Source organism: Paroedura picta, chromosome 6 (assembly GCF_049243985.1).
Source record: "Paroedura picta isolate Pp20150507F chromosome 6, Ppicta_v3.0, whole genome shotgun sequence".
Lineage (NCBI taxonomy): Eukaryota > Metazoa > Chordata > Lepidosauria > Squamata > Gekkonidae > Paroedura > Paroedura picta.
In genome coordinates, this window is record NC_135374.1 from 33,888,863 (window position 1) to 33,901,695 (window position 12,833).

At 40.9% G+C, this 12,833-nt stretch overlaps 1 protein-coding gene across 20 annotated transcripts in view; it reads right to left on the reverse strand.

The window, feature by feature from the left end:
- Positions 1–12,833, reverse strand: part of ABI3BP (ABI family member 3 binding protein) — a 165,553-nt gene that overhangs the window by 73,312 nt on the left and 79,408 nt on the right. For all 20 annotated transcript variants that reach the window (XM_077342090.1, XM_077342085.1, XM_077342089.1 and 17 more), the window contains exons 8-14: positions 12,536–12,607; positions 11,584–11,676; positions 9,892–9,969; positions 8,734–8,808; positions 6,363–6,437; positions 4,206–4,277; positions 3,854–3,925 (exon numbers count right to left, since the gene is read on the reverse strand). In XM_077342090.1, the coding sequence (XP_077198205.1) occupies positions 3,854–3,925; positions 4,206–4,277; positions 6,363–6,437; positions 8,734–8,808; positions 9,892–9,969; positions 11,584–11,676; positions 12,536–12,607 (537 nt within the window). The remainder of the gene's footprint in view (positions 1–3,853; positions 3,926–4,205; positions 4,278–6,362; positions 6,438–8,733; positions 8,809–9,891; positions 9,970–11,583; positions 11,677–12,535; positions 12,608–12,833) is intronic.

The window sequence follows — 12,833 nt, forward strand, 5'->3', positions numbered from 1 at the left end:
TTTAAAAGTTCACAGAAACAACATAGATGAAAAGGACAGAGAAAGTCGCTAAAACTTTCCAAGAAAAATGTATTTAAAGTAGTAACAAATATTTGGTAAATAGTAATATATGATAAATCTGCCTCTTAAAGGTTTCTGTGGATCTCAAATCAAGTAGGGAAGTTTGAAAAAAACGAGACCAAGTGATGAAATCCAACACAGACATTCTCGGGCGCACCATTCCCGGACTCCCCCCCCCAGATACATTTGTCAGATGTTTGGAAGCGGTCGCTGGATGGTTAGAGCAGAGTTGCCTGAAACTCAACGCCTCCAAGATGGAGGTCCTATGGCTGGGCAGAAAGGAGGCAGGTCAGGAAGTATGTTTACTCACTCTGGCTGGGGTACAGCTTAATATCACACCCTCAGCCAGAAATTTGGGAATAATTCTGGATGCCTCTCTTTCTATGGAGGACCAGGCCACAGGTGTAGCCCGCATGGCAGTCTATCATCTTTGCCAGGCTAGGCTACTAGCACCCTACCTGCCCGCGAATTGTCTGCCTACAGTGATCCTTGCACGTCCAGATTAGATTTCTGTAACTCGCTCTATGCAGGCCTACCCTTGTCTTTGACCCAGAAATTACAGCTGGTACAAAATGTAGCTGTGGTCCTCAGTGGTACATCTTGGAGGGCCAACATTCAGCCTGTCCTGAAGCAGCTGCATTGGTTGCCAGTTGTGGATCAGATTCAAGGTTTTGGTATTAACCTTTAAGGCCATCTGTGGCTTTGGTCCTGCCTATCTGAGGGACCGCCTGCCTGCGTATGCCCCCCACAGGGTTCTTCGCTGTGTGGGTGCAAATCTACTTTTTAGGTCCTGGCCCTGACCTGGTGGAATGAGCTCCCAGAAGAGCTGAGGGCCCTGATGCAGCTGTCTCAGTTTCACAAGGCGTGCAAAATGGAGCTCTTCCACCAGGCCTTTGGTTGAGGCTGGGTTTCAGGGACAACTGGGACCCCTCCGGCCAGTGCTATTACACTGTGCAATTCTGTACCTCCGTTAAATTCTTCACTTGTCTTGCTGACAGCTTCATTTCCCAGAAAGGAGAGAGGCGAACCAGGGGCTCTGCTATTTTAGACTTGATTCTCATCAGTAGGGAAGAATTGGTAGATGAGGTGGAAGTAGTGGGTACACTTGGTAGTGGTGACCATGTGCTTTTGGAATTTTCAATTGTGGGAAAGAGAAATCCTTTACACAGTCGTACATATAGACTGGATTTCAGGAAAGTAAATTTTACCAGACTTAAAGGTATGTTGGGTAGAGTCCCATGGTCATAAAGACTTAAAGAGATGGGAGTCCAAGAGGGCTAGGAGTTTCTTAAAAGTGAAATACTGAAGGCCCAATCACAAACAATTCCCTTAAGAAGGAAAGATTGAAAGAGCCTAAGGAAGCCAAGGTGACTCCATAAACAGCTGTCAAATGATTTGAGGAATAAAAAAGAGTAATTTAGAAAATGGAAGGAAGGCCTTATTACCAAGGATGAGTATAAACAAATAACCAATAATTGTAGGGACAGGGTTAAAAAAGCTAAAGCTCAATATGATCTTAGGCTAGCAAGAAGTGCTAAACATAACAAAAAAGGCTTCTTTAGTTATATTTCAAGTAAGAAAAAGAATAGGGACACTGTAGGACAACTGCTAGGACAAGAAAGTCCTATAATAGATGATGAAGAGAGGCCTGAACTGCTTAACTCCTATTTCTCATCAGTCTTCTCTTGTGAGGGAAATAGTGCTTCATGTGGAAAAAACATAACACAACAGGAGAGACGTGAATGGTGTCCTAGGACCCCAAAGACATATGAAGAAAGATTGGGGGAGCTTAGTCTGTTTAGCCTGGAGAGGAGATGACTGAGAGGGGATTTGATAACCATCTTCAAGTATTTAAAAGGCTGCCATATAGAGGATGGAGCAGAGTTGTTCTCTCTTGCCCCGGAGGGGCGGACCAGAACCAATGGGATGAAATTAATTCAAAAGAAATTCCGTCTCAACATCCGGAAGAAGTTCCTGACAGTTAGAGCAGTTTTTCAGTGGAACAGGTTTCCTCGGGAGGTGGTGGGTTCTCCATCTTTGTAAATTTTTAAACAGAAGCTAGATAGCCATCTTACAGAAAGGCTGATTCTGTGAAGGTTCAAGGGGGTGGCAGGTTACAGTGGATGAGCGATAGGGTTGTGAGTGTCCTGCATAGTGCAGGGGGTTGGACTAGATGACCTATGAGGTCCCTTCTAACTCTATGATTCTAGTTAAAAAATAGTGCCATTCTTGCCACTTATGCTGCAGCAGTTTTGCAACATGATAATCTGCTTCCCAAAAAATAACATCCAATATCCTCTTGACTATGGCATACAAACATTGATTCAGAAGAGAGGGTGCAGAAACCAAAGGATTAAATTTTTTAAAAATAAGAGAGCTGGATGCCCTCACCAAGCTGATGGCAGCATCTCCAAAGTTTCAAATTATTTTATTCAAATATTTCATGTATTAGAGCACTGGCAAGGATACTAAGCCTTATGGGATACCACATAGCAATTATCATGGATAATTACAAGCCAGAAAAAATAACTCCAAATCATATCCCTTGCCCTATTCAAAAGACAGAAAAACAATACCAAAATGAGGAAGTGGAATGATATCATCTGGACTCTCTGTAAATCTGTACAAAATGCATTATGTCTATTCTAGACTAAACAGCAGTATGGAAGCAACCCTAAGAGACAATGATGCTTCTTTCATCTGGTTCCATGTAACTGTTGATACTGGCCTAGCTCCTCACTCTGAATAATGCAATATTTGATGTCAATTAAGTTCCCATGCACTGCCTGGAATCTTCCTGCCCTCCAATCATGAGTGTCCAGACCAGATACAGATGAGTGCACCTTACACCTAATGTGACAAGACTGTTCAGCCACACATTCCCTAACAACCAGCCTGTAGGTAGGCCTTCCAGATGTCTGTCTCCCCAAAAGAGCCTTATGCTCCACCTCCAACTGGCTATGGATCCCTGGCCCTAAAGAGATCCATTGGATCTCAACAAGGGCCAGAGCCTTCTCGGTTCTGGCCCCCACTTGATGGACCAAGCTCCCTGAAGATATCAGGGCCGACCCGAACTTCTACAGTTCCGCAGGGTGGGAGCTCCTCCACCAGGCATTTGCTTGAGGCTGACTGACTCAAAAACATCTTCTGGTCCCCCTGCAAACACCCTCCCTTCCAGGACTGAACAATCGGACCGACTCAAGGATTTGTCAATGTTCCTGTTCCTGTCAAAATATTGTTGTGGTTGACATATTACGTTATAATTGTTATACTTGTTACGTTATAATTTTCTATGTAATTACTCTATGGTGTTCTATGTAAACCACCCAGAACCATATGGAATGCCAGTATAAAATCTAAATAAATAATTTCAGTCTCAAGGAATTGAGAAGTAGAGAAAACAATGGCTTACAGAGTGACACTCTAGGAATTTCCTGTAGTATCTTTGGTAGTCCATAGACTGTAAGTGATGCAGTCTACTGCATCACCTGAAAGTGGGATAATATCTTCCTCAAACTCTACCTTTTCCAGGCACCACCTCAAAATCTCCTGGCATTTGCTGAGGCAGTGATGGGAAGCCTATGTTGTCCAATTCTATAAATGCGCTTGTGAGGACAGGCATCACAATGTATGAGAGCTGTTCACATTGTGTGAATATATAATGTTTACATACACATATGTATATTTGGGTTAAGCTTATCATTGCAAAAAGTACTTTTTGGACTGTACCTAACTGTGTTATTCATATAATATCCTTCCTGAAGCATGCAGCTGTAGGAAAAACAACAATTACCCGGCTTTGTCTGTGTGGTTTTTGGAGCAGTCGTTTGTGGTTGTGTAGGAACTGGCTGCGTTTCATGTGAAGCTACAGTAAAAGAAATTGTTAAGCATTTAGAGAAAAACTGGTATAGAATTTGTCACACAAAAAGTGTATTTATAAGGCTATTATGGTACAGTGATTGGGCCTTCTGGGACATCATTTTGCACAAAATGGAAAGAAATATAAAATGACTAAACATAAAGTTCCTTAGTCATATGAAGAACTAGAACTAAAACTTATATTATGTATTTATTGTGTGCTAACATTAAAAAATAAACCCTGTCAAGTAAAAATTAAATTAGAGGACATACAGGATTGCCATTACCTAATGTTTCCCTGGGCGTTTGTAGTGTGGGAGGTATTTTTATTTTAGGAAATTCTGGAAACTCATGAGGAGCTAAAAGTTGGAGAAAAGAAAAAATAACAATGAATGCCAAATCCTGAACAAAATATTGTTTGCAGCATACTGATATGGTAGGAAAGGAAAAACAAAACAAAATCTCATTCACCTCTCTATTCCAGTGATGGTTGACATATGTACTCCCATTTGATCAGGCTGAGGTGCAAGTATGCTTTTGCCTGACCCTCCCCCTCCCTCAGTTGACATTGGCACCTGAATTCTATACATAGTAATGCAAGGACGAGGGCAGAGAACACATGGCACTGGCCAAAGAATTCAAGACTCTTCTCTTCTAACACAGATAAAGATGCAACTCTGCTTTCGCATAAAACATGATAATTTTAAATGAATAAGACACAATGTTGGATCCAGTAGAAGATCTTTTGTGTATGCTAGAGCTGGTTTACCCTGACCACCAATACAGGATGGGGGGTAGGTTGCCATATCTTGGTTGGGTAACTCGGGGTATTTGAGAATGGAGCAGGGGGAGAACAGGGGCCATAGTGGGGTACAATGCCACAGCGTCTACCCTCCAAAGTATCTATTTTCAACAAGGGAATTGATCTTTGTAGTCTCGAGATGAGTTGTAATTATGGGAGATTTCCAGGTCTCACTTGTAGGTTGGCATCAATAGATAGAACCCTTGCACTAGTAGAAATGTACTGAGACCGCACTAGCAGCATTTCATCCAAGATAGACTGGGCCCAAGACATATGTTTACTCAGAACAAATTCCTATTTGGTTCAACATAATTTACTCCCAGGAATCTTCTTTCTTCAGTCGTTTGGCAGAGAAGAATTGTAGAACAATGCCTAGATGGGAACTGTTCACCTTATCCTCTTTCTATTGAACAGCCACAACTGCATGCTGCATTTGGCTGGAAAGTAGAAAGGAGCTATAATTGGGATACCGATGGGAGTGAGGACATGGGCCACAGCTGCAACTGACAACATTATGTCACATTTGGGAATATCTCAGTTGATGTCACAGCTCTCTAGGAACAGCTAGAAACTCATATGCGGTTTGATAACACTTCTGGGTTTTCCCTGGAAGTAACATCACCTCATAGACTGATGGCCATGTTTTTATTTTTCCCCTCCTGCTACTTAGATTGGTTGTAGAAAATGGGAGCTGGGGTGGGTTTTCCTTGCCCATACGTAGGGGACTGGCAACATGAAGTTGGATTCCTAAAAACTTTAAATGTACTGTTTGTTTTCAGGGGATTTAAAAAAAAGTTTCTACAATCCAAAAGAGTACACTATGATTAAATTCACTGATTTCAGTGAGCCTCCGGGGAGGGCGGTATATAAATATAATTAAAAAAAAATAAAAACAAACACTTTTTACTGTTTTCTATTTCTAGTATAAATTTTTGGACCTGTTGTGTTCATAAGTGCACAGAATCTTCTAATTTTACTTTTTAAAATAACACATCAATGATAAAATATAAAGGTTTTAGAATACATTTCATTTGTTATTAAACGATATAATTAAAAACATACTTAAATTAATTACTACTCCTATTTGTAGAAGAGTCCATATATAACCATCACAACCCCAGGAACGTATTCCCTGGGGGAACAGACCTTAGTAAGATTCTGACCAGTTTAGGATTGTACTCAAACACCTGTAAATACAACATTTCAGGATATTTTGTTCAATATTAAACAAACAAAGTCTAAGTTGTTCCCAGAAACCAGGAATATACAAATAAGTTATCCAGTGTTTGGTATTTTTGCCAATTCAAGCTTAACAACAGTTTACTCTTTCGGTTCATGTATTTTTCTGATTCTATTTGTATTGTATAGCTGGTAGTATATGTGGAAAGAAGCCTCAAATTTATGTTCATATAGTCCTTGGCTGAAAATGAAGACCTGCTTATCAGTGTATAGATCTATGAAGTCATGCCATCAGAAAAACAAAAAAAACCTGGCTCTTTTTGCCAACATGCAGGAACTTTTCCATGTGTATAATGGAGTCTTTGCTGAAGCCATGTTGATCAGGCTCATCTAGTCCAATGTGTCACCCAGTGGCTGAAACCCAGGTCCTGTCAGCAAGGAGTACCATAAACAAAGTATTTACCCAATGTGTCAAGTGGTAATTCAGCCATAGGGCTTATTCTAGGCTTTGAGGATTCCAGTTCACTTTCAGTATATGCTAAAAAAGAGAAGAGTTGACATCTGTTCTTCAGACATTCATTGACATTGACATTGAGACGTGCACATGTCAGGTGATGAGGGCAAACACATAAAATAATTATTTGGTCTTTGAGCCTCACAAATTCAATGACAACACATTTTCCCAAAGCAAATGGAAATGTTTGTATTAAAAATACAGTGATAGGTACACTATGTCTCTCTAAGCAATAGTTGTTTTTCCCAAACGTTTAATAATTACTGACAAGGTGTTGAAAGCTAATTTTAGCAATCACTTTTTTAAAAAATGGTTTATTTAAATGGCAAAACTCACGTTTATGCTGGAATTGTTAGCACTATGGCTCAAAATTTGGCTACCACAGTCTATGAAATGCAACCATCATGATCTTGGCACTGTGGTGTCCCACACTGGTCATAACAAATGTCTTGGATCCAGCCAGTAAACTGTGCAGACCGATTCATCATGGAGGCGCAAAACTCATGCTGCCTCCTACTTGCAATTGCAGGTTTTTAAGTTGCCCATTTGAAAGCTTCCTCACAGGAGACCCCTCTCAGGTTTTCCCTCTGCATTGTTGCAACTTTTTGCCTCCCTACGAGGTGGCAAGGGAAAACAAGTCAAACTTCTCTCCCCCCCCCCTCCTCAGCTTGTCAATCACAGCAATCACTCAAACTTCGGTCCCCAAGCCCCCAAATATTTTTTAAGTGCACTTCCGCATTGTTATGCGGTAACACCACAATGTAAATGTATTTTTAATAAAAACTAACACTTCCGTATTGCTATGGAGAAACACCACAATGATAATGCTCCCCCCCTTTTGGGATTCATGGTGTTTCAGACTCTATTTATATTTGGGTAGAGTTGTGAGAGGCTAGACATGGTAAATGGACCCCAAAGAATCCAGTTGGCTTAAAAACAAAGGTCACAGATGCCTAGCTGATCAGGGGAGGGCTGCTTCATTACACGCCTCCCCCTCTTTCCCCATTCATTCCCCACCACCATAAAACACAAATGGGGCTGTGTTTTGCCAGCCCAATCCCAAAAAGACCATGGACACATTAGGGAACATTATATTTTAACTTATGCAAAGCAACTTTGCGGCCCTGTGGCAATGTGGCCCATGCCATTAAAACAAATTCTCAGAACAGGAAACGCAGAGGGCAGGCCAGGTGTGAGGGTGGGCAAAATGCTGCAGAAACTGTCACACATTTCTCCCTCCACACAGGTTTGTCCCTGGTTGCTCCCTGATATGAAGTGAGATAACAAGTGGCAAATCCACTTTTTGCAATTTCCCTCAACTCAAGACAAATCCAGCCAAAATTCAAGCCAGCCCCTGGATAGCCTCAAAATGCAGATGACATCATGTGGAGGAAGCTCTAAGACCCGCCAGCAACCAGAGGCTGTTATGGGGCACATTTCTTGTGCGGAATCCATCTGGCATTCATGAAACTTCTTCATGATATCATATGTTTACTCTTCAGACCCTGCTCACAGTTACTTTGTTTTGCTAACCAATCAAACAAACTTGTGATCTTGTTTCATTCTCCATGTGTCCAGTGAACAATATAAGCAGTAAAATGAACTGCAGGGGTGACAGATGGTCAAAGGATAAGCTATCTGGTAAGGATTTGTCTGTCTATTCAAAGACTATAACTTTGCCTCACATTTGAACATCCTGATACAGGTGCATGAAAGGCTGTGGATAGTCAAGCACAACTCCATAATTCAACCTGAGGGTCTTTATCATTATAAAAAAGAAAAAGGCTGGAATAAAAAGGGGGTGATATACTTCCCTCTTCTTTTTTATCAGAAAAGTTGATTGGATCCAACCCGGTACCGTGCTACCATTAGGGTTGCCAGCTTTTGGCTGGAAAACACCTGGAGACATTGGGAGTTGAACAGGTAGTGGGTGGGATTTGGGTCAGGGAGGGACCTCAGTGGAGTATAGTGCTATGGAGTCCACTCTCCAAAGCAGCCATTTTCTCCAAGGGAACTGGATCTCTTTAATCTGGAGATGAGCTATAATTTCAGGTCATCCCCAAGTCTCACCCGGGGACTGGCATCCCCCACTAACATGCAGTTGTTATTTTATCTCTTATCTTTACAGAGCAGCAAGTGTTCATGTTGGGCCATATCTGTTTTTCAGTTAGAAGATACTCTCCCCATAGTAGCCAAACATCCTAAAAAAATATGCAATCAACAATAGTGTTCCAATGGTTTAGAAAATAACACATGTACTAACACAAGACAACAGAACTACCTTGAAAGCTTAAAGCAGAAAAATAATGTGATGATTTACCTGGAAAACTATTTGATTCTCCTGAGGCAGTAGAAACTGTTGGTTTACTGCTTTCCCAGTCCAGTTCAGTTATCACTGCAAAGTTTTAAAAATATTAGCATCATTGTTAGCACAGAATTTCTTAGAGTAAATTAGGTCAAAGCATAGAGTAGACCAAAACTAGTTTTAGAAGAGGCAATGTCAACAGTGCAATCCCAATAAGGCCTATTCAGAATCATGTCTACTAGGTGGGGCTTATTCTCAGATGTTTTAGCATTGGACTCTTATTAAATAATAATATATATGGTAATTATACGATGCCATAGCATAAAATATGTCATTTTCATGGAAATTTTAACTCATGACAATGACATATCAATAGGAACCCTGAGCTTGTTTCTCTGCAACGAGATAGTCCCATCTGGGAGTGATGGGAGACAATGACACCCAAAGTGTGTTGTAAAGGGCCGGGGGGGGGGATGAAGTAAAGGGCCGGGGGGGGGAAAGAAGGCATCCTTCGTGGCCCACCTCCAATTAGTCGACGGACCACATGTGGTCCGCGGCCCAAGGTTGGGGATTGCTACCTTAAGGGACTCCGCAACCCCCTGCGGGCTCCGTGGAGCCATGGAGCTGGCAGGGGCGACCCCCTTCCCCCTGCTCCCCCCAGACCCTCCCCACCTCCCCCACCGTTCACTTACCTTGGCTGGCAGCGATCTGGCCCCCCTGGCCCCGGCATAAAGCACGCGCGTGCTACGCCGGGGAAACCCAGCATGCCCCGCTCCCGTGCGTACATGGGAAAGTAGCTGCCATTGTGCATAAGGGGCCACTGAGGTGCTTGTCCTCCCCAGACTCCACTCCTCAAATTTCCTGGAGTTTCCCAGTCTGGATTGCCAGAGGGACCTGACAACGCTATGTCTTGCCCATTTGCAGCTGAACCCTAAGAATACCTCTCAAGGGACTAAGCACTATCTAGTAGATTTCAGTAGGATTCTGAGTAAATCTCCATAGGATTGCAAAAATGTTGGTTCTGTCTCCAACTCAGGCCTCCAATTTAAATTAGTCAGATTCATTTAATTATGATATCAAAGCAATTCATTCCAGGTCATTTGAGGTTAATGGAATGAACTGCTATATAAAATAAGTAAAATTCTGTTCCATCAAAACAGGAAAAAAAATTACCAGGTTGGGATTGTGGAGAGATTTCTTGTATTTCTGATGTCTTGGATTCTTCAGGCCATTCATGAGTCTCATTCTCAGCTGTAAAAAGAAAACATACCAAGGGATTTAATGTACATAAGAGCCTTGGGTTGTAAAGTGGAAGACAAACAATTCTTATTCACTACAACAAGACATAACAACAAGAAGTGAAGGATTTAATGTTTAGAAAATACGTTCTCATTATGCCAACTCCCTTTTCCCGAACAACAAAAGATATAGTGTGATCTCAAAGGGACTTATATTACACAATGGAGTGGACTGAGTACAGCTGAACATCCCTTCCTTATAACCATATTTCTATTTGAGCATTTACACAGCAATCTCATGCCTAAATCACACCTATATTTCACACAAGCTGGGAAGATAAATAATAATGCTCAGCTACTTATTATACGCTGTCTTTTATTTGAATTATATTTTTTAAAGCTGCTTGGCCCAACATGCCATCCCAGGCTAGCCCAGTCAACCCTGGTTAGTATTTGGATGGGAGAACACCAAACAGGTCATATAGTTGCAAGGGAGAGCCAGACATTATCTCTGAATGTCACTTGCCTTGAAATTCTGTTGCAGACTCAGTTGGGAATCAGATAGATATCTAGATACTATGTGACTGATGCATCACTTTATAGACAAAAGGTTACTATAGGCTTACATGAACCTCTGAGTTCTCTTGTTTCTAATCATACATGTAAGTGGAGAAACAGGAGAGCATACACGCACGTGCCATGTTAACGTGCTGTAGATTAACTTGTAAAGAGAAAGAGAGAGCTTTAAGGGGCTATTGATGCTTTGCAGATCCACTTTATGTCTTGTTTCTGTGCATGAGCCTACTGAGCCTAACAAATATACAGGAAACTTTAATGGGGAGGGGAGTTTGACCATGCCTGAAGAATGGTACTAGCAGATTTTAATTATTGGCTCAGCAAATTTTCAGTCACATCTGAAAGGATGAGAATGCATACTTGGGGCAAGAGAACAAAAATACACGTGAACAGCTGATGTGGAGTCAGAGTTTCTAGAGCAATGCAGTAATGCTGAAGACTGAACTGAGGTAAGGAATGAAATAGAGAAATGTCACTTCTTGATGAAAGATGCTTTATTTTATGAACATATGAGTCATAGTTTTCTGGTTAAATTTTAAAGTCAATAGTGGTCTGAAGAGGAATTGCTCTTTATAACATTACTTGGACAGAAAACAGATATACAACCATAGGTAGTCTTTCAGAAGCTACTGGTCTGAGGAAGGTACAAATCTTTCCCCAATAAAATGTCTTTCAGCTAAAAACCAGTGCTTGTTCAGATAGTTCTCAGTATTCTTGCAAAAATCTAGCATGGAGATACAGGCAACAACTCGATTATACTTTCTTTCTTTACAAAAAATAGCAATTATGTATTTTAAAAAATATTTACAATATTTGAACCACTGTTTGCGCCTAAATCAACTCAACAAGCCATCAATTAAGGACTTAAGGGGTCTCCTATATTTATTGTCAGCCTAAAACTGAAGAACAGGATCACTGCTAGGCATCTGGCAGGCCATAAATGATGGAGGGCTAGTTATGTTCCATTTAGTGGGTCAGACTCTGGATAAACTTTACCACCATTTTCCACCTAAAATCCCACTATTTACAATCTTGCTTTGTTTCTGCTTACCCAATATTTTCTTTGGTCCTTCAGGCATATCCTCTGAGAAAGGAGCTGGTCGTTTCTGTTTAGTTTGATTGAAATCTGGAACAATAAGGTGCACTACACATAAAAGTAAACGAGCCATTCAGTCATTGTGTGTGTGAGTTTGTTTTTAGTTAAAAATTGTAATTAGAGACTGATGCAAAACAGGGTGGAGGTAGAGATGGTGGAAGAAAATTGTAGGGAATGGAAGTAAAAATTATAATTATAGTTTGGGAATTTTCTTTTTACATTATAGCACAATTTTCTGATGGTTTCTTGAAAAACTGGGCTCCTCCATAGCCTTCCCATCCCCAGAATTCCCTGCTACTAGTCAGTTCCATATCCCTTTTATGGAAAAAAGACATTTTGACCTACTTAAGAACATAAGAAGAGCCCTGCTGGGTCAGACCAATGGTCCAACTAATCCAGCATCCTGTTTCACCCAGCAGACAACTAGTTCCTCTGGAGATCCAACAACCAGTCATAGGGGCCAAAACCTTCCCCCTGATTGTGCCTCCTGGCTCTGGAATTTAGAGGTTTAGTGCCTCTGATTGTGGAGGCTCCCTTCAGTCACAATAGCTAGTAGCCACTGACAGACCTATCTTCCATGAGTCTATCTAATCCCCCTTTAAAGCTGTTTATTTCTGTGACCATTATTACAACCTCTGGCAGCAAATCTCACATTTTAATCACTCTCTGGAGGTCTCTCCCCACCCCATCCCTTTTCAAAGGTATTTACAACTTTTACCAGCAAGACAGTTTTTAACATATAATTTTTATCTCTAAAATAAAACCTTTCTACGTTTCTTTTGCAACTCTAGTAAATACGGTGCAAATACATTTATCATGTTAAAAGGAAAGATATAACATTAAAGGCCAAAGTGTTGAAAATAAACCCAAAAGGGCTTATCAGGAATAATCAGAACATCTCATTCACCTAGTATTGGTCCTGCTAAAGGAGACTTCTCTGAGGTTTTGGCCTGTGTCCGATGTGTGATGTTGTGAATTACTGTGAAAATAATAAGAGTATAACTTTTAGAAACTTGATTAACCCAGTATATGTAGTAAACTTTCCTGAGAGTAATTATGGTAAGAAATTGTTGTGTTTTGAAAGCACGCTGAACATACGTTTGGTCCATTACAGTTAAAGTTTGTTTCACACTATAAGTGGTTATGACAACATGTGTATGCTGAGATATATTAGTAGTAATATTGTTCTCATACCAGTCATGTAT